At 46.3% G+C, this 18,264-nt stretch overlaps 1 protein-coding gene across 1 annotated transcript in view; it reads right to left on the reverse strand.

Moving 5' to 3' along the window:
* BACE2 (beta-secretase 2) overlaps positions 1–18,264 on the reverse strand; it is an 86,616-nt gene that overhangs the window by 24,979 nt on the left and 43,373 nt on the right. Inside the window, exons 3-6 of the mRNA XM_027093251.1 lie at positions 10,478–10,694; positions 7,098–7,226; positions 5,594–5,728; positions 3,574–3,675 (exon numbers count right to left, since the gene is read on the reverse strand). Coding sequence (XP_026949052.1) covers positions 3,574–3,675; positions 5,594–5,728; positions 7,098–7,226; positions 10,478–10,694 — 583 coding nt within the window. The remainder of the gene's footprint in view (positions 1–3,573; positions 3,676–5,593; positions 5,729–7,097; positions 7,227–10,477; positions 10,695–18,264) is intronic.

Here is an 18,264-nt window from a genome sequence, read left to right on the forward strand (position 1 = left end):
AGGAGCTAGGAGGGCATGTGACGGGGCAGAGCTTGGAGGGCATGTGATGGGGAGGAGCTAGGAGGGCATGTGACGGGGCAGAACTAGGAGGGCATGTGACGGGGTGGAGCTAGGAGGACATGTGATGGGGCGGAGCTAGGAGGGCATGTGACAGGGATGTGGGGTGGAGCTGGAAGAGTGTTGACTGGGAGGAAGGAGTATCTGTCAAGGTCCCTGAGGAAGAAGCACATGAGCTGAGTTGAGGGGCAGGTGGGCGTCGGGGAGATGTGGTGGGGAGAGCAGGCAGGGCATGGAACCTGTCCCACTAGACAATGTGATGGCCATGGAGGCTGGCGCTGAGGACAGGAAGGGGCAGGAGACGAGGCTGGGAAGGACCTAGGGGCACCATCGTGCATTTATCAGAGATCATTCATCAGGAATCTGAGTGCTGTGGCACATGGGGTGGGATTAAGGCATCCAAGCAGGATTTGTGTAGGTCACTGGTTCTTTGAGTCTAACCTCCAAGGAATCAGCCTGGGCTAGACAGATGCATTTGAAAGTCAGTGACCAATGGGTGGGAAGTGATGGTGTGGCCATGGATGGGATGGCTTAGGAGAGGGTACAGGGAGAAGAGAGGGGCGTAGGACCCACCCTGAGAAAGGGAGCAGCAAAGGAGACCCCCATGAAGAGGAACACAGGCATTAGAAGAGGTCTTGGGAGGAGGGTGTTACGGAAGCTGAGAGAACAGGTAAGGAAGGTGAGCAGGGGTGCTGCAGAGGTCAAGGAAGATAGAAAGTGAGCAAACTGGGTGTCCCTGGACGAACACGGAGTGAGAGCTGCCTGCTCAGGACCTCGCAGGCATGTGCCGCCGCCCTCGGGGCAGAGAACCGGGAGGAAGCTCGTGCGGTCTCTTCACCCATCACAGGTCCTCCACTGAAACTGTCAGTGCCGATTTGCAAAGTCTCTAATGTTGGCCTTCATAGGTTTGTACATTTTATGAGAAGGAAGCCAGTTTGAAATATGTATCACAGGGAAGGACCCCTCGCTGGATGAGCTGAGAAGGGGTGGCGCAGTCATTTTGCTGGATTCCAGGAAAAGTGAAGCGTGGCTAGGGCTGCACGAGAGGGCACAGAGCTCCAATTTCCAGCTGAACAATGAGGCTCAGAGGGGCCAAGTAACTTGCCTAAGAGGCACAGCTCGGGACTGGAAGGGGGACCGTCTGCCTCCAAAGAGGTGCTTACAAGTCTGGAAAGCCTCCCTGGGGGACAAGTCTTGTGTCCCGGGGGAGAGCTTGGACACTCAGATCATAGAGTTGAAAGTCAGAAGTCAATTTACAGGAGGTGTCTTCCTACTTCTGGGTCTTACAGAGGGAGAAGCACCGTGCCTGAGCTGACGAGGGGGCCACAGCTGGGCAGGAAGGAAGCCCAGGTCCCCGCCAAACACAGAACTCCCCACCAGGCTCATTTAAAACTACAGACCCACATAGAGCACAGGGAACTAGATTCAATATCGTGCAATAACCTATAACGGAAAAGAATCTGAAAAAGAATACATATATATGTATAACTGGATCACTTTGCTGTACATCTGAAAGTAACACAACATTGCAAATTAACTATACTTCAATAATTAAAAAGAACTACGGACCTACAAACCATTCATTTCTAAAACGCCATCTGAAGAATCTGGGCCCAGAGACAGAGCCCGGCATCTGTATGGTGTTTAACTCCTCAAAGCCGGTCCTCTCCTTAACTAAGAAAGAAAACCCAAGCCAAGAGAGCTGGCTGAGATGAACCTGGCAGAGGGAGAGAACGCGCACGTCTCTGGTCCACACACCATGAGACAGACAGCTCCCACCCTCGCTGAGCTTTCCCTGCTGCAGACAAACATCCTCTCCAGGCCTCTCCCTCCTGATGGAGGCATGAAATCAGCGGATAATTTTAGACCAGGCAGACAAATTTTGTACTCTCATTCCTTCTCGTGCTTTAATTACAGTCAGGCACTGCGGAACACGTGCTGTGCTGACCTCAGGGGTGCTAGCGCCCCTCTGCCACAGTCCTGCTGGTCCCCGCCAAAGTCACGGACTCTGCAGAGACCCAGGCTGGTCACGGGCTTGTTGGAGTCACACGCTGATGTTGCCAGAACGTCCTTGGGACGGCTGTAAAACACTCCTAGCTCAGAATAGCAAATCTGAGGGTGCTCATGTTAATTTCACTGAGGCCAGTTTTACTCTGAAGAAGGCAGCATATTGCCCTGCATTTCCAGCAGTCTGGTTTTCAGCCAGTTTTCTAAATTTAAAGCACTAAGAATGTGACCTGCCAGTTTTTTCTGATTCAGCAGATATTAGACACGCAGTGGACAAAAAAGGCAGTCCGCTGCTCCCTTGACCTTTCAGCTCACAAAGGACCTCGGTGTTGTTTCTTCCTGCTTTTTCCCGTCTGCATTCTTTTGACTTGCCTGCTGTTCTTCCGTCAGCACATTCAGACTTTTCAAGTTTGGGTCCAGGACAAGCAAAACCCTGCTCTTCCTTCCCCTGTCCTGCTGTCACCTGTAACAGAGCAACTGCTGTGCATCTCCTATCCATCATTCTTTGGATTTGGCCAGCCCGGTGGAGTTGTGGGACTGTCAGCCCCAACTGGGGTCACTGCCAATAGAAAGACTTTGTGTAGGAAACGCTCATTTTTGGTCACTTTGCCAGAGTGGCCCTGCATGAACAGATGCTTACGAAGACACCCACGAAGTCGAGAGAAACGTTTATCTTGTGTTGAGACAAACAGTAGTAGCACTGTGGTTTGGACATGAAATAGAAGCTCTTCTTGACCGAGCACATGGTGCCGGGCTTTTGCGCCCGACCCTCCTCACAGTCCCACGACAAGAACACGGAGACGCTCAAGGGGCACAAGAGCCCTCTCCCGGCACTCAGCTAGTAAGTGGCAGAAGCTATAGATGAAATTCAATTCCATCTGCCCTTTAAGGCTGCGGTCCTCCCACTTAATGCCCTGTGGTCTATCCTGTTGCCTTGAACTAACTGGAAAGTTGGGGTCACATTGGGAATACTGTTAACCAGGCCCTCAAAAGGCATGTTGTCCTTGACCATGATTTTAAGTGTATTTCAAAGCATGGCCATAAAAGAATTATTACATTGGTGGATTACCCTTTGTCTTCTGTGAATCTCATTCTTTTACAGAAGTAGGAATTACAATCCCAGCATAGCTCGGATGAAGGCCAAAAAAGGAGTACAATTTTTGGTTTGTTTTAAAGGTTACAAACATATTCCTGGTTTACTACTTACTTTACTATAGTATATTACCAAGTGGTTCTTTTCCCCCTGAGATTAAAAAAGTACTATGCTAACTACGATGTTATTTGAAATACTAAAAAGCTCTACACCTTCAGATCCAAGTCCTCTGAGGTTAAAGTGAAGGAATTATTTGCTGGTTAATATCAAAGAGTAAGACTGTGAACTTAATAAGTAATCATTAAAATAAAACCACCTCAAAATCCTCAGACGGAGACTGTTAGACTACGTGGTGGTATTCCCCAGTATGCGGTCATGACCTGGTGTGACCTCTGAGATCCATCCTGAGGACTCACCAGAGACGTGCGGGCCACTGCCTCGACCACGGCATCAAACACCTTCTGGGGCAGGCGCAGCAGTGTGGTGCCACTGTCCACGATGGCCTTGTCCGCGTTATACTAGAACGGGGAGAGGGGGTGGGGAGAAGGCACATGAGCGACAGGGCACCCACCGTCACCGTGGATCTGTGATACACACATTCGGCAGTCACGGTACCTCCTTGGTGGCTACAATTCATTTCATCTTCTCAGAACTTGGGAAGTTCCTTGCCCAATGTTCTCATTATAGATAAAGAAACCGAGGCCAGGAAAGGGCAGTGACATTGACCGAAATCAGTGTGGCCAGATTCCGTCAGGGATCCTCCAAAGAGGGAAGACCCATTTGTCTTCAGAGGTTGAAATGATACATTAAATGTCATTTATACAAATCATGAAAACTCAACTCTCTATTACCCTGCTAGTGGAGAAGGAGGGGGGAGGACAGTTTTTCCATAGATATCCCATATTTGCATTTAGAATGGAACCAAAGCCACCTTCAGCAAGAGAATCTCACACACACAGAGGCATTCCCAGCCCTGACCCCGCCTCTGTCATTCTTTATGTGGCCGAGTGGGAAGAATGGAGGTCAGTGGGCCAAGACCAGAGTAGTCACCCAACCTCTAGGGACATAACTGTATGAGCAAGGCTGCCCAGGAATGGAATGCGTCGTGGGCAATGTAATCCTCCTGCTTCTACGGCAAATCCATGAGCCGTATGACCAAATACACCAAGCAGGTCAAAAGGAAATAAGGATTTGTTTAGGTAGCAGGTGGGAGGAGTGAAGAATTTTGAGAAATTGAAATACAGCAACTGACTCATAGTTTTTCAAATGTAAAACGAATTTCAGTTTAGAAACAAAGTTAATTGAAATATAATCTAGTTTGTTCGCGCTTGTATGTGTAAGAAAAGCTCGCACACTGAAATGCTGGGCGGTGGGACGTTCTGGGTTTTGTTGTTTGCTCTATGTGGCAAGCTTGGCTGACTGTGGGGGGCAGAAAAGAACCAGGCATATGAGAATCAAACCTCCAAATAAATGCTTACACTCTCCAACACACACTCACACACAAACACATACACACACGCACACACACACGCGCGGAGTCGGTGCTTTCTTTTAGGCCCTCCCACCTGATTCTATCACTGGACTCTTCAATGGCAAGTAAATGCCTCTTGACAATAAACAGATTTGTGGACTTAGGACTGAAACACCACCCCAATGGAACGCACCATCCCTTTATCAAGCTTTGACTTGTTTTTTCAGAGGCATCTGTGTATATGAGAACTTACGGTACAACGTGATGGTTAAACTGAAAGGCAGTGATGACAGGTAAGAGTGCAAGGAATGCTGATGAAATGCTGGTGGTTTTTGTAAACCATTCTGAAAATATTGTAGAGGACCAGGTCTCCCTCAGATCCTCATAATCACGTCATCATGTACCACAAACAAGCCAAACTGCAGCGAGAGGGTGTGAACGAGGTTAACGAGAGATGTGGTTTCCCAGCTCTGCACGTGTGCCTCCTTCGAGCACCATCAAAAGCCATGCACATCTTTAGAGCACATGTTTCTTCGAGTGAGAACTGTATACTGGGGGGGAAGGGGGGTTAGCTGTGAATGGAGGATAAAGCTGATTTACTTTTGGTTTCATTTTGCTTATCTTTTAGTCCCACTTTACACTGATAAAACCCTGCTTACTGCTCGTTGTCCTGAACCGAGATCAGGGACCATCAGGCCAAGATGATATGGTTCTGGACAGTTCTCTTCACTCACCATTTCAGGCTAATTCCTCTCTATTAAGAGAAGCAGTTGAAAGGAAGCAATGTTTTTTGGGGGGGATCACTGGTATAAAATCATCTACAAAAAGGCCCTGTAACTTTTAACGTCATGAACTTTTGATTTATCTCACAATGTAATGTACCCTCTGAGTTCACATTCAGGTCCCAGCTGTAATATTTAAGTGACCCAGGCACACACAGACAGGTAGACACAGTGCGGAAATACCTCTCTGCAGTCCAGGTTAAGGCTCTGACCTCCGATTTCCAATTTCAGAATTTCTATCTGGTAATACCACTCCTCCTTAATAGGGGTATACCAGATGTCTCCTTTGTACAAGGTTGGTTCAATTCCACCCAGGACCTGGGATGGAAGATATTTACAGGTGTAAGAGAAAAAAATATACAGGCATGTAACAAGTTACACAGAGAAGCATGTTGTTATAAGGCAAAACTTCACTAGAATTAGTACTTTCAAGTTATTGGGATGTTATAAATAAATACATACACCTGAAAATTAAACAGGGAACATTCTGGGGCCATGTGTCCAAAGCTCAAAGACTTTTGTACCCTAGTCTAATCAGGATGCTTTGATGGTTTCCCTCATCTAAAGTTAGTACATACAGTTCCAGCTCCATGATACTGAGATCCCCACCCCTCCGGCCCCCGACCCCAGCCACTGGCAAAGAAATGCAATAAAATTGTAAACCATACAGACTGACAAAAATTTAGTTCCTCAGAAGACAGAGGATGACTTCCCGCCCCGCACATTTGCATGGAAAGCAGAACAAAAGAGCTTCCCTAACCCAAACTTCATTTGCACATCTGTATAGCATCATCCCACAAATCCAGGCTACCCGCTCCCCTGAAGAGGTGATAAAAAAGGTGCTGAGAGCAGGTGTATTGTTAGCAATCAAAGTAGATGAGCCTGCTTCTCATAGCTGGAGAGCAAAGGGGTCAACATCACCCACCCTGAGGGGGCCCCTTCATGGACATTCTCCCCATCACCTCCTACTTTAGATGTCTGGGTGCAGGGCCCATCAAAGGGACACTTGGGTTATGGCATGTTCACAGTGTTGATTCTGCTTCACTATGTGTGTGCTGTGTACGTAAGTGGGTGTATGTAAGTATGTATGTGTATGTTTGTATAGCTGTGTATGTGTGTTCATGTGTGTATATGTATGTGTATATGTGTGGGGCTGTGTGCGTGTGTGCGTGTATTCAGAGCGAGAGAAAGGATGTACAGTTTTCCCCATCTCCCCACCAAATTTATGAAATCAGTCCTCTCCCGTTGATTCCCCTCCCCAGAGTAAGGCCCACCTGCCACCCCACCCCACTGGTCCTCATGTGCCCCTACCACACCCAATCAGAACAGTTACCTTCCAAACAAACATTTTTTTTTAAAAAGCTTTAAAGGAATCTTACTAACTCAACAGTGCAAGACAACTATACCCCAATTGGAAAAAAAAAAAAAAAAGGTATGGGAATAAAAAAAAATAAAGGAATTTGGGGAAGCAATGAGAATCATCTTATGAGCTGGCAGGATGATTAGGAAAGATAAAAATAAGAGCTAGTTTCATCCATTTTTAAGGGCTCTCAAACAAGGATTATTCATATCAGACAGTACCTATGTATGCCTACATGTCTAATATTTCTATCAGGGTCTTAATAAAGCAGAAAGAGCAGCCCCACTGATCTCTGATGTTCCCCCTTTAAAATGAAAAGATACCCACAAGACTACCTCCGTTGGTACCAGATCCAGCGACTGGCAATCCAGCCCCACACATCTGCATGGAGAAAACATTGGGGATCTTCGCTTGTGCCACGAGGGAATCAAAGAATGTCTCCAGAGAACTTGATGGCTGCGGGAGGGTTGGGAAAGAGCACAGCTGCTTCAGGACTCGCAGTGTAGACAAGGAGTGACCCCACGCAGGCACCAGGCATGGTATACAACATGGCATTTCCTTATATTTAATATTTTCAAGGCTAAGGAATAAACGAGCTTATGATTAAGTACACTGATTCAGAAACCTCCAACAGAACTCCCTAAGACTTGGTATTTTTCCTTTTGGGATGGCGGCTCTGTTGGAAAAATAAGATAGTATTTCCGGAAGCTGTTAAGAGGCTGCCCCATTTACCATCCTGACTGCCTTGTGAGGCAGGCGTGAGAAGATGTGGAAGTGGGTTACCCAGGTAGGTGGTGGATTCTAATCTTAGACAGTTCAGAGTAAGGAGAGAACAGTGTCTCCACGAGCTGCCTTTACAGCTTCAGAAAAAGTTTTTATTCACCCGTTTCAGCTGTAGTCGTCCATCATGCAAATGACAGGTGCCTGAATCATGAGGACAGGTCACATCCCAGATCCCGGACCCTGGGAGGTGGCTTAGCTCTGCCGGCTGTCTACTGAACTCTGGCAACCGGGAAAGGAACGATTCTATTCTCCTGCAGTTTAAAAGCTCGTTATTCCCCATTGCCGTATGTCAATAATGTCCTCTGTGCTTCTGTTACATGTAACCACACCTTCAGAGACCAGCTGTATTTCTCCAGGACTGAAAAGGAGGGATGGTCTGTGAGCAGGTCTTAGCTGGGGGTGGGTCACAGGTGCTGGTGGTCAGGAAGGAAGGTCATAGACCTATGTTTCGATTTTGGCTTTGACAACTGGGAGAGAGATTAGAGTTGGTTACTACGAATGGTTAGTTCTTGATGAAAACAACTGTAGCAGCAAAGATGCTCTTGGCATCTTCTGAGCATCTACGGTTCATATAAGGAAGGATTCTTTATAATCTGTAAAAACTGAAACTCTAATTCTAGAGGGAGTGAGAGGAGTGTTACCGGACAGACAGAAACCTTCCCATTTCTTTAGTTCCTTTGTGTTTGGCCTCCTGTCTGCCTCTTTCCCAGCCGCTGTGGACTCTCTTGCAGAATTCAGTACCATCTCTACATGTAACCTTGTCTAAATACTTTGTGTTTGGGTCAAGGAATGAGACAAAGCCCCCTTTTGAAACGGGCTGGGTCTGGTGATGACCCAGTCAGCGTCCACCTTCTTGAGAGGCAATGAGATAAAACACTGCCCGGAATTGAATCCTGGCTCCACCGCCCACCTGCTAACCGTGTGACTTGTCCCTTTGTTTCCTTATCTGTAAAATGGGGATCATAGTCGCATCCCAGGGCCTTCTGGGGCTTAAATGGGTCAGTTCACACAGAGTGCTTGGAATGGTGCCTGGCACACGGGATAGGATCTATTATTATTCTGTCAGGTCATTCTTCAGTAGGACTCGGGATCCTTTAAGGTTTAAAAGCACACAGCTGCCCAGGACCAGCCCAAGAGAACCTGATTCAGCAGGGATGCTGCTGGATGCGGGCAACTGTAGTGGGAGAGACCCCACAGGTGGTTCTGACCACATCCTCGATGAGAAGCACCTGGCATCGGCCGGGGGCCACCACACACTGTGACCCCACTGGGTGCTCGGGGAACCTATTTCAGAAACACCTTTGGGCCGCCAACCCAGACCGCCCTGCCAGTCCTGTTTCTAGCCGTGCTCCACTTCCTACAAATCCTGTTACTGTCTCCCCAAACCTAGGGAAGTGAAGACAATTGTTGGCAATCTTGGAATTTCATAGGTGAAAAGATAAAAAGTCATGTGGGGAGTCTGGACACCCAAAAGAACCCCCAAACAGTCTATTCTCAAGGAAGTTAGACATATTATTAATTCCAGATAATTTAGCTTTATGCTACCATCCTCTAAATAACCAGCATCAAATCGATCATACATCTTTTATTTTCAGAGTCACAAGAAGATGAAACATTTTGCCTGAGGTCACGTCGTCTGTGAAAAGTATTGAGGAATATAAGTTGCTACAAGTTTGGGAACTCATGTTAAGCATTTCCTACAGTGCTGAGCTAAAAAAACGGCTCCAGAAGCCATCTGGGCTCCGTAGAGGGGGCTCTGTGCTCTGACAGCCCTAGGCAAGGGGTAAACCTCTCTGACCCTCAGTCCACACATCTCTAAAATGGGGTAACAGGGGCCTACAAAGTCTGCCTTGTGGGGAGGTCTCAGACACCTTGCAATGGTCTCAGTAGGGCTTCACGGGCTATTTTTTGTCCTTGAGAAGCCGCAGTGTTGGGAAACGGCCCCTGCCTACTGGCCCATCTCCACCCCCTCACATCGCTGCCCTGCGTCGCTTGCTTGTAAACCTGAGCTGGAACAAATGTCCTTATGGAGAGAAAACAGGCCTTTCTGCACCCACGATTCTTTGTTCCACACTTAGCTCCTGCTCGAAGCCTAACTCTGAACGAGGAGGGGCCGCGCCGGGGTGCCCGTTTACAGGCCAGGAGGAGCAACCTCTCCTCAAGTGTACGCTAACCTGCCCTGGTCTCCCGGAGCCCCGGGGACGCACGGGTGTCGGATCCGCCTGCCCCTGGCATCCCTTCCGGGTGGACATTTCCCAGCCCACCTCACCCATCCTGCTCATGAACACACTTCCTCTGGGTGGGATCAAGGACAGATAACTGGAGAACATTCAATCCTGGCTTTCCCTGTTTTGTGAAGGTTCTGACGCTGAAGAGAGCGAGGGTCCCACCATCTCTCCTCACTGCATCGCTAATTCCAGTGGCTGGCGATCCCCAGGGCGCGCTTGCAGGCTGTCTGTGCTCCCACTACAGAGTGAGGGGAAGGCAGCACGATGCTCTCTCTGCCTGGTGGGACACCTCTTCCTGCCGAGGTTCCAGTGTCACGTCTTTATGTGAATGTATGAATTTAATAAATGTGCTTACTCTTAATCCTGCCCAAATAAAACCCCCTAAACAAACACCATGATCTAACGGATTCAGCTTCTGTTAACACCTGTCAACTATACAAGTAAAATAAACGAAAGGCAAATGTAAAAAGTGATGCTATGACTGTACCTTGTAGGAAGGTTCAAAGAATGTCACCATTCATCTTAGATTTTAAAAATGCTTAGAGATAACCTTAATTGTGCGAACACTGATCTTTCAACCGTGTGATTCTCACTGACTGTCTCGGACAGCTGGACCCAACTGTTGGCCCCTCCAATGTCTGGCTTCAGAATCTTGTCCCATCACTTGATTTCCTTAGATCCACCCATGATTCTTACCTTGGCCAGGGTAGCATAAGCCAGTCCAAGTATCCCATTCCATTTAATCCCAGGCAAAAAGAAATTCTCTGACTCAAAGATGGTGGCAATGTTGACCAGAAAAGAACTGTTGAAGCCTTTTGGGATGGTGACAACGTCCTCCCCAACGAAGCCAGTCCAACTCCCTTGCGTGTACTTCACGGTGACATCAAAGCCCTTGGGGCGGTAGGTGCTGGACCTGGAAAAGGAGAAGAGGCAGCGTGTCCTGTATCCCGTCCACCTGTCCCTGTTCTGACCACATGGCGATCATGGCTGCAAAGACAGCGGCCCTACGCCCAGAAGGTCTGCGTAAGCAATTCTTCATAATTAAGACTCCTCACGCTGACAAGATGACGTTTCCCATAAAAAATAATCGCTAACATTTGGGTAATGGCGTCTTCTGCACCACGCGTAAGGGAGCGCTGGGGTCAACGTGTAGCCCCGAATTTAATTCTTCCCTCCGCCCGAGTCCTGCCCCGTAAGCCAGGTGTTGTACTTAAGTGCATTGGCCTGGGACACCGCAACTGGATGTGGGCTGCCTGGCCCTCTGGCTCTGCGGGAACCCTGCACTGCTACTCTGTGACAAAGGGAGGGGCTGGCAGCCCAGAAAGAGGGGCCACCAGCTTGTGGCCTGGGGTTCAGATTCACACAAACAGCCAACGGGATGAATAAAGATCAAGCCACACCCCCCCAGTACCAGGGCTGTCCCTCCTCAGGGCCCGCACGACCTCCTGGTGTCACAGGTTCCTTCTCAAGGTCGTCCCTGTGCCCCAAGCTGATTATACTCATATCAAAACATGAAGGAGGATGCTGATGACAAGTCACTGTGACAACCCCACAACCCCTAAGGGTAAGAGTTACTGAAACAGAATAACATGAACAAGACGGGACAATGGGTGTGTGGGGGGGGAGATGGAAATCCTGCTCTCGGGATTTCAGAGACAGGCAGTAAACAAATGAACCCCTAGAACTCCAGGCGATGATAGAGTGATGAGTCACCCAGAGAAGAGAGCAGGGTGAGGGGAGGGTGGTCACTGAGGCCTCTCTGAAAGAGGACATTTGGGTAAGACCTGCCTGAAGACAACAAGCTATGGGGCTATCTGGGGAGGGGCAGCCTGGAGAGAGAACAGTAGGTGTCAAGGTCCTGGGGTGTCCAATCCTGTGAGGTCATTCTTACACCTAATTGAGCTTGAAAACTCTGTTGACTAGAGGCAGGAACCCAAGGGGCATCTCTGAGCAAATATCTGGGCATTCAAACCAGGCTTCCCCTAGGAAAATGATCAGATTCCTAAGAGAAGTGTCAAATCAGCAAATCTATCCTTGTAAAGTGTTCCTGTTTGTCTGCAGTTTTCATTTCATTTTGTTTTAATACGAAATCTCTGAACATTAATACATGTTACTAAGTGTTTGCTACAGGAGTATATGAATTTGCTGTATGGATTATATGGTCTTTTTGGGAGTCAGGGAGAAAGTTAAGTCAGGGATGATATGACTTTTTTTCGATACATCTCATAAGCTTTAAAAATGGTAACAGTCTTTAATTCAGTAATTGTACTTCTGAGAATCTGATCCTAAGAAAAACACCCATGACGCAAACAGAGATTCATGAACAAAGACAGTCATTATGTTTTACTTATAACAGCAAACAGTTGGAAACAACCTAAATGCACAGTAAAAAGGAAATAGTTTAGTAAATTATGGTACATCCATATGATGTACCTGAAAAATGCTGTTGAGTAAGACAATGACAATGACACAGTAAAAAAATAAGGTAAAAGAAACATTTGTATATGTGGCAGAATCTTCTTCAAAAAATTTAATACATTCCGACATTAGCAGTGCTACCTCTGGGTGGTGGGGTTTTGTAGGGGAAACTCTCATTCTTGTGGTTAGATCCTTCCATATTTTCTGCATATATAACTTTTTATAATCAGGGAAAATAGGTTATTTTTAAAATGTCTGGCAGACACATTTTGGAGAAACTTAATTTATTCTAACTTCATAATGGGATATGAAATATGAAGAATATTTAATCTTAACATTTTCTGACTACTTTAGCTAACTCCACCATGATCTTAAAAAGAGAGCAGCATTAAGTGAACATTTTACGTCCAGACGTCTTCTGACAAGGGCAGGCACAGACCGAAAAGTAAGTGGGGATGCACCCCGGGCACATGGAGCTCTAAGGGACCCATCAGAAGTTATACATATAAAGCGCGTAGCAGGTCATTGAAATGCAGGCACTTGAGGGTTGGTGTTTTAGTGCCAAGTTTTAGTGCCAACATCAATTCAGTGACGATGCCTGGCACACAGCAGGGACTGCACACGTTTAGGATGAAAAGCAATTAAAATACTAAATTGTCAGTCCCTTTTGACAATTTGGGGTCATTCCATAAGTTTAAAACTGCACTACTGCTGGGGGTATAGATCAGTGGTAGAGCATTTGACTGCAAAACACTACGGCTAATGGAAGAGGCTAATTATTTTGAAAGGCTTAGAGAATGTAATCTAGCACAGGGTTGGCAAACTTTTTCTGTAAAGGGCCAGAAAACAAATCTTTCAGGTTTTGCGGGTCACATGATTTCTGTTACTACTCCACTCTGCTAGTGAAGAAGCAGCCACAGACGACAGATAAACAAACGTGTGTCTGTGTTCCACTAAAACTTTATTTACAAAAACAGGCAGCAGGTTGGATGTGGCCTGTCAGCCCTAGTTTGCCAACTCCTGATCTAGAAGATTATTATCTCCCCAAATATTCTATAGTACCATGACTTCCTTTGGAGAAGTTTTTTTTTTTTATTTTTACTCTGTCCAGACTACAGAAAACTCATTAGAATCTGCCAGTTACTGATAAGATGGACCAGGCTGACCAGCTAAGTAGCACGTCCTCTGCAGTGTACTGACCAGCTTGCTATTTCCCTCATGGGCGAACATTCTGGATGTTTCGGTGCCATTTACAGAGAGACGAGAGGCAGCTGGAGTTACACTGCCTGCAGGCAAATAGTACTTCAACCACTTAGGAGCCATGTGTGACCTTAAGTCAAGTTAATTAACTCTCTGGACCTCGGTTTCCTCAACTAAAAAGTCGGGACAAGTACAGTACCATACCTCATGGGGTTAATATTAAGAGAGTTAATACTGTAAACCATTTAGAACAAAACCCTGGAACACAGCAGGTACACAACAAACACAGCTGCTATTATTATAATTATCTAATCACTTGCTACCTTTATTCAATCTATGGACTGCTATTAGAAAACGTAAGATATTTTTTCTAGAAAATGTTCCTATAGAGATACTCTTTCTGAATATCCCAAACTGTCTCATTCTGAAGTCCAACAACCTCCAGGAAAAGAGGCAAGTCTTGGGTAAGATTTGGTTAAAACGATCCAGGGAGGGGAGGAACCTTCTAGGTTTCTAAAAGATGGAGCTCTTCTGTGCTCTGGACCAGGGCTGTCCAATAGAACGTCTGCAATGACAGAAATATTCTCTACCTATGCTTCCAATACAGTAGCCACAGGTGGCTACAGAGCACCTGAAATGTGACTGTCGATCTTCCTCAACATACGATGGGGTTACATCCTGATAAACCCTTGTAAGTTGAAATTATCATTAAGTTGAAAATGCATTTGATATACCTAACCTACTGAACACCCTAGCTTAGCCTAGCCTACCTTAGCCATGCTCAGAACACTTATATTAGCCTACAGTTGGGCAAAACCATCCAACACAAAGCCTATTTTATAATAAAATATTGAATATCTCCTGTAAGTTATAGAATATTATACTGAAAGTGAAAAACAGAGTGGTTGTCTGCGTCCAGCATGGTTATCAGTGTGTAGCTCTTCACCCTCATGGCTGTGCGGCTGACAGGGAGCTATGGCTGCCGCTGCCCAGCATCACAAGAGAGGATCGTCCAGCATATTGCTAGCTTGGGAGAAGATCAAAATTCAGAATTCAAAGTACAGTTTCTACTGAACGTGCATTGCTTTTGCACCATGGTCAAGGTGAAAAATCATCAGTCAAACCATCATAAGTCCGGGACCGTCTGGACAGTTTGACTAAAGAATGACTCTTTATTTAACATTAATTAATTTTAGCCACAAGTACCTTCAAGATGGTGAAGGAGTAAGACGTGGAGATGCCCTTCCTCCCCACAGATACATCAGAACTACATCTACATGTGGAACAGCTCCTACAGAACACCTACTGAACGCGGGCAGAAGACCTCAGACCTCCCAAAAGGCAAGAAACTCCCCACGTACCTGGGTAGGGCAAAAGAAAAAGAAAAAACAGAGACAAAAGGATAGGGATGGGACCTGCACCAGTGGGAGGGAGCCGTGAAGGAGGAAAGGTTTCCACACACTAGGAGCCCCTTCGTGGGCGGAGACTGCGGGTGGTGGAGGGGGGAGCTTCGGAGCCACGGAGGAGAGCGCAGCCAAAAGGTAGCGGAGGGCAAAGCGGGGAGATTCCCGCACAGAAGATCGGTGCCGACTGGCACTCACCAGCCCGAGAGGCTTGTCTGTTCACCCACGGGGCGGGCGGGGCTGGGAGCTGAGGCTCGGGCTTCAGTCGGATCGCGGGGAGACGACTGGGGTTGGCGGCGTGAACACAGCCTGAAGGGGGCCAGTGCGCCACAGCTAGTTGGGAGGGAGTCCGGGGAAAAGTCTGGAACTGCCGAAGAGGCAAGAGACGTTTTCTTGCCTCTTTGTTTCCTGGTGCGCGAGGAGAGGGGATTAAGAGCGCTGCTTAAAGGAGCTGCAGAGCCGGGCGTGAGCCGCAGCTAACAGCGCGGACCCCAGAGACAGGCATGAGATGCTAAGGCTGCTGCTGCCGCCACCAAGAAGCCTGTGTGCGAGGACAGGTCACTCTCCACACCTCCCCTCCTGGGAGCCTGTGCAGCCCACCACTAACAGGGTCCCGGGATCCAGGGACAACTTCCCCGGGAGAACGCACAGCGTGCCTCAGGCTGGTGCAACGTCACACCGGCCTCTGCCGCTGCAGGATCGCCCCGCATCTGCACCCCTCCCTCCCCCCGGCCTGAGTGAGCCAGAGCCCCCGAATCAGCGGCTCCTTTAACCCCGTCCTGTCTGAGCGAAGAACAGACGCACTCCAGCGACCTACACGCAGAGGCGGGGCCAAATCCAAAGCTGAGCCCCGGGAGCTGTGCGAACAAAGAAGAGAAAGGGAAATCTCTCCCAGCAGCCTCAGGAGCAGCGGATTAAATCTCCACAATCAACTTGATGTACCTGCGTCTGTGGAATACCTGAATAGACAACGAATCAGCCCAAAATTGAGGTGGTGGACTTTAGGAGCAACTGTAGACTTGGGGTTTGCTTTCTGCATCTAATTTGTTCCTGGTTTTATGTTTATCTTAGTTTATTTTTTAGTGTTTGTTATCATTGGTGGATTCCTTTATTGGTTTGGTTGCTCTCTTTTTCTTTTTAAATTAATTTTTTTATTTTTATATATTTTTAAAACATTTTATTTTAGTAACTATTTTCTTTTATTATTTTTTTCTTTCTTTCTTTCTTTTTTCTCCCTTTTCTTCTGAGCCATGTGGCTGACAGGGTCTCAGTGCTCCAGCCGGGTGTCAGGCCTGAGCCTCTGAGGTAGGAGAGCTGAGTTCAGGACATTGGGCCACCAGAGACCTCCCAGCCCCATGTAATATCAATCAGCGAGAGGTCTACCAGAGATCCCCGTCTCAATGCTAAGACCCAACTCCACTCAACGACCAGCAAGCTCCAATGCTGTACACCCCATGCCAAACAACTAGCAAGACCAGAGGACAACCCCACCCATTAGCAGAAAGGCTGCCTAAAATCATAATAATTTCACAGACACCACAAAACACACCACCGGACACAGTCCTACCCACCAGAAAGACAAGATCCAGCCTCATCCACCAGAACACAGGCACTAGTCCCCTTCACCAGGAAGCCTACACAACCCACTGAACCAACCTTAGCCACTGGGGACAGACACCAAAAACAACATGAACTATGAACCTGCAGCCTGTGCAAAGGAGACCCCAAACACAGTAAGTTAAGCAAAATGAGAAGACAGAAATATGCAGCAGATGAAGGAGCAAGGTAAAAACCCACCAGACCAAACAAATGAAGAGGAAATAGGCAGTCTACCTGAAAAAGAATTCAGAGTACTGATAGTAAAGATGATCCAACATCTTGAAATAGAATGGAGAAAATACAAGAAACATTTAACAAGGACCTAGAAGAACTAAAGGGCAAACAAACAATGACGAACAACACAATAAATGAAATTAAAAATTCTCTAGAAGGAGTCAATAGCAGAATAAATGAGGCAGAAGAACAGAAAAGTGACCTGGAAGGTAAAATAGTAAAAATAACTACCGCAGAGCAGAATAAAGAAAAAAGAATGAAAAGAATTGAGGACAGTCTCAGAGACCTCAGGGACAACATTAAGTGCACCAACATTCAAATTATAGGGGTCCCAGAACAAGAAGAGAAAAAGAAAGGGTCTGATAAAATATTTGCAGAGATTATAATTGAAAATTTCCCTAACATGAGAAAGGAAATAGTCAATCAAGTCCAGGGAGAGCAGAGAGTCCCATACAGGATAAATCCAAGGAGAAACACGCCAACACATATTAATCAAACTATCAAAAATTAAATACAAAGAAAAAATATTAAAAGCAGCAAGGGAAAAGTAACAAATAACATACAACGGAATCCCCATAAGGTTAACAGCTGATCTTTCAGCAGAAACTCTGCAAGCCAGAAGGGAGTGACAGGACATATTTAAAGTGATGAAAGGGAAAAACCAAGACTACTCTACCCAGCAAGGATCTCATTCAGATTCGACAGGGAAATTAAAACCTTTACAGACAAGCAAAAGTTAAGAGAATTCAGCACTGCCAAGTAGCTTTACACCAAATGCTAAAGGCATTTCTCTAGGCAGGAAACACAAGAGAAGGAAAAGACCTACGAAAACAAACCCAAAACAATTAAGAAAATGATAATAGCAACATACATATCAATAACTACCTTAAATGTAAATGGATGAAATGCTCCAACCAAAAGACATAGACTGGCTGAATGGATACAAAAACGAGACCCATATATATGCTGTCTACAAGAGACCCACTTCAGACTTAGGGACACATACAGACTGGAAGTGAGGGGATGGAAAAAGATATTCTATGCACATGGAAATCAAAAGAAAGCTGCAGTAGCAATTCTCCTATCAGACAAAATAGACTTTAAAATAAAGACTATTACAAGAGACAAAGAAAGACACTACATAATGATCAAGGGATCAATCCAAGAAGAAGACATAACAATTGTAAATATTTATGCACCCAATATAGGAGCACCTCAATACACAAGGCAAATTATAATAGCCATAAAAGGGGAAATCGACAGTAACACATTCATAGTAGGGGACTTTAACGCCCCACTTTCACCAATGGACAGATCATCCAAAATGAAAATAAATAAGGAAACACAAGTTTTAAATGACACATTAAACAAGATGGACTTAATTGATATTTATAGGACATTCCATCCAAAAACAACAGAATACACTTTCTTCTCAAGTCCTCATGGAACATTCTCCAGGATAGATCATATCTTGGGTCACAAATCAAGCCTTGGTAAATTTAAGAAAACTGAAATCGTATCAAGTATCTTTTCCAACCACAGCGCTATGAGACTAGATATCAATTACAGGAAAAAAACTGTAAAAAATACAAACACATGGAGGCTAAACAATACACTACTAAATAACCA

The sequence above is a fragment of the Aethalodelphis obliquidens genome, unplaced genomic scaffold (genome assembly GCF_003676395.1).
Source record: "Aethalodelphis obliquidens isolate GAN/ISIS:26980383/991018 unplaced genomic scaffold, ASM367639v1 scaffold1, whole genome shotgun sequence".
Lineage (NCBI taxonomy): Eukaryota > Metazoa > Chordata > Mammalia > Artiodactyla > Delphinidae > Aethalodelphis > Aethalodelphis obliquidens.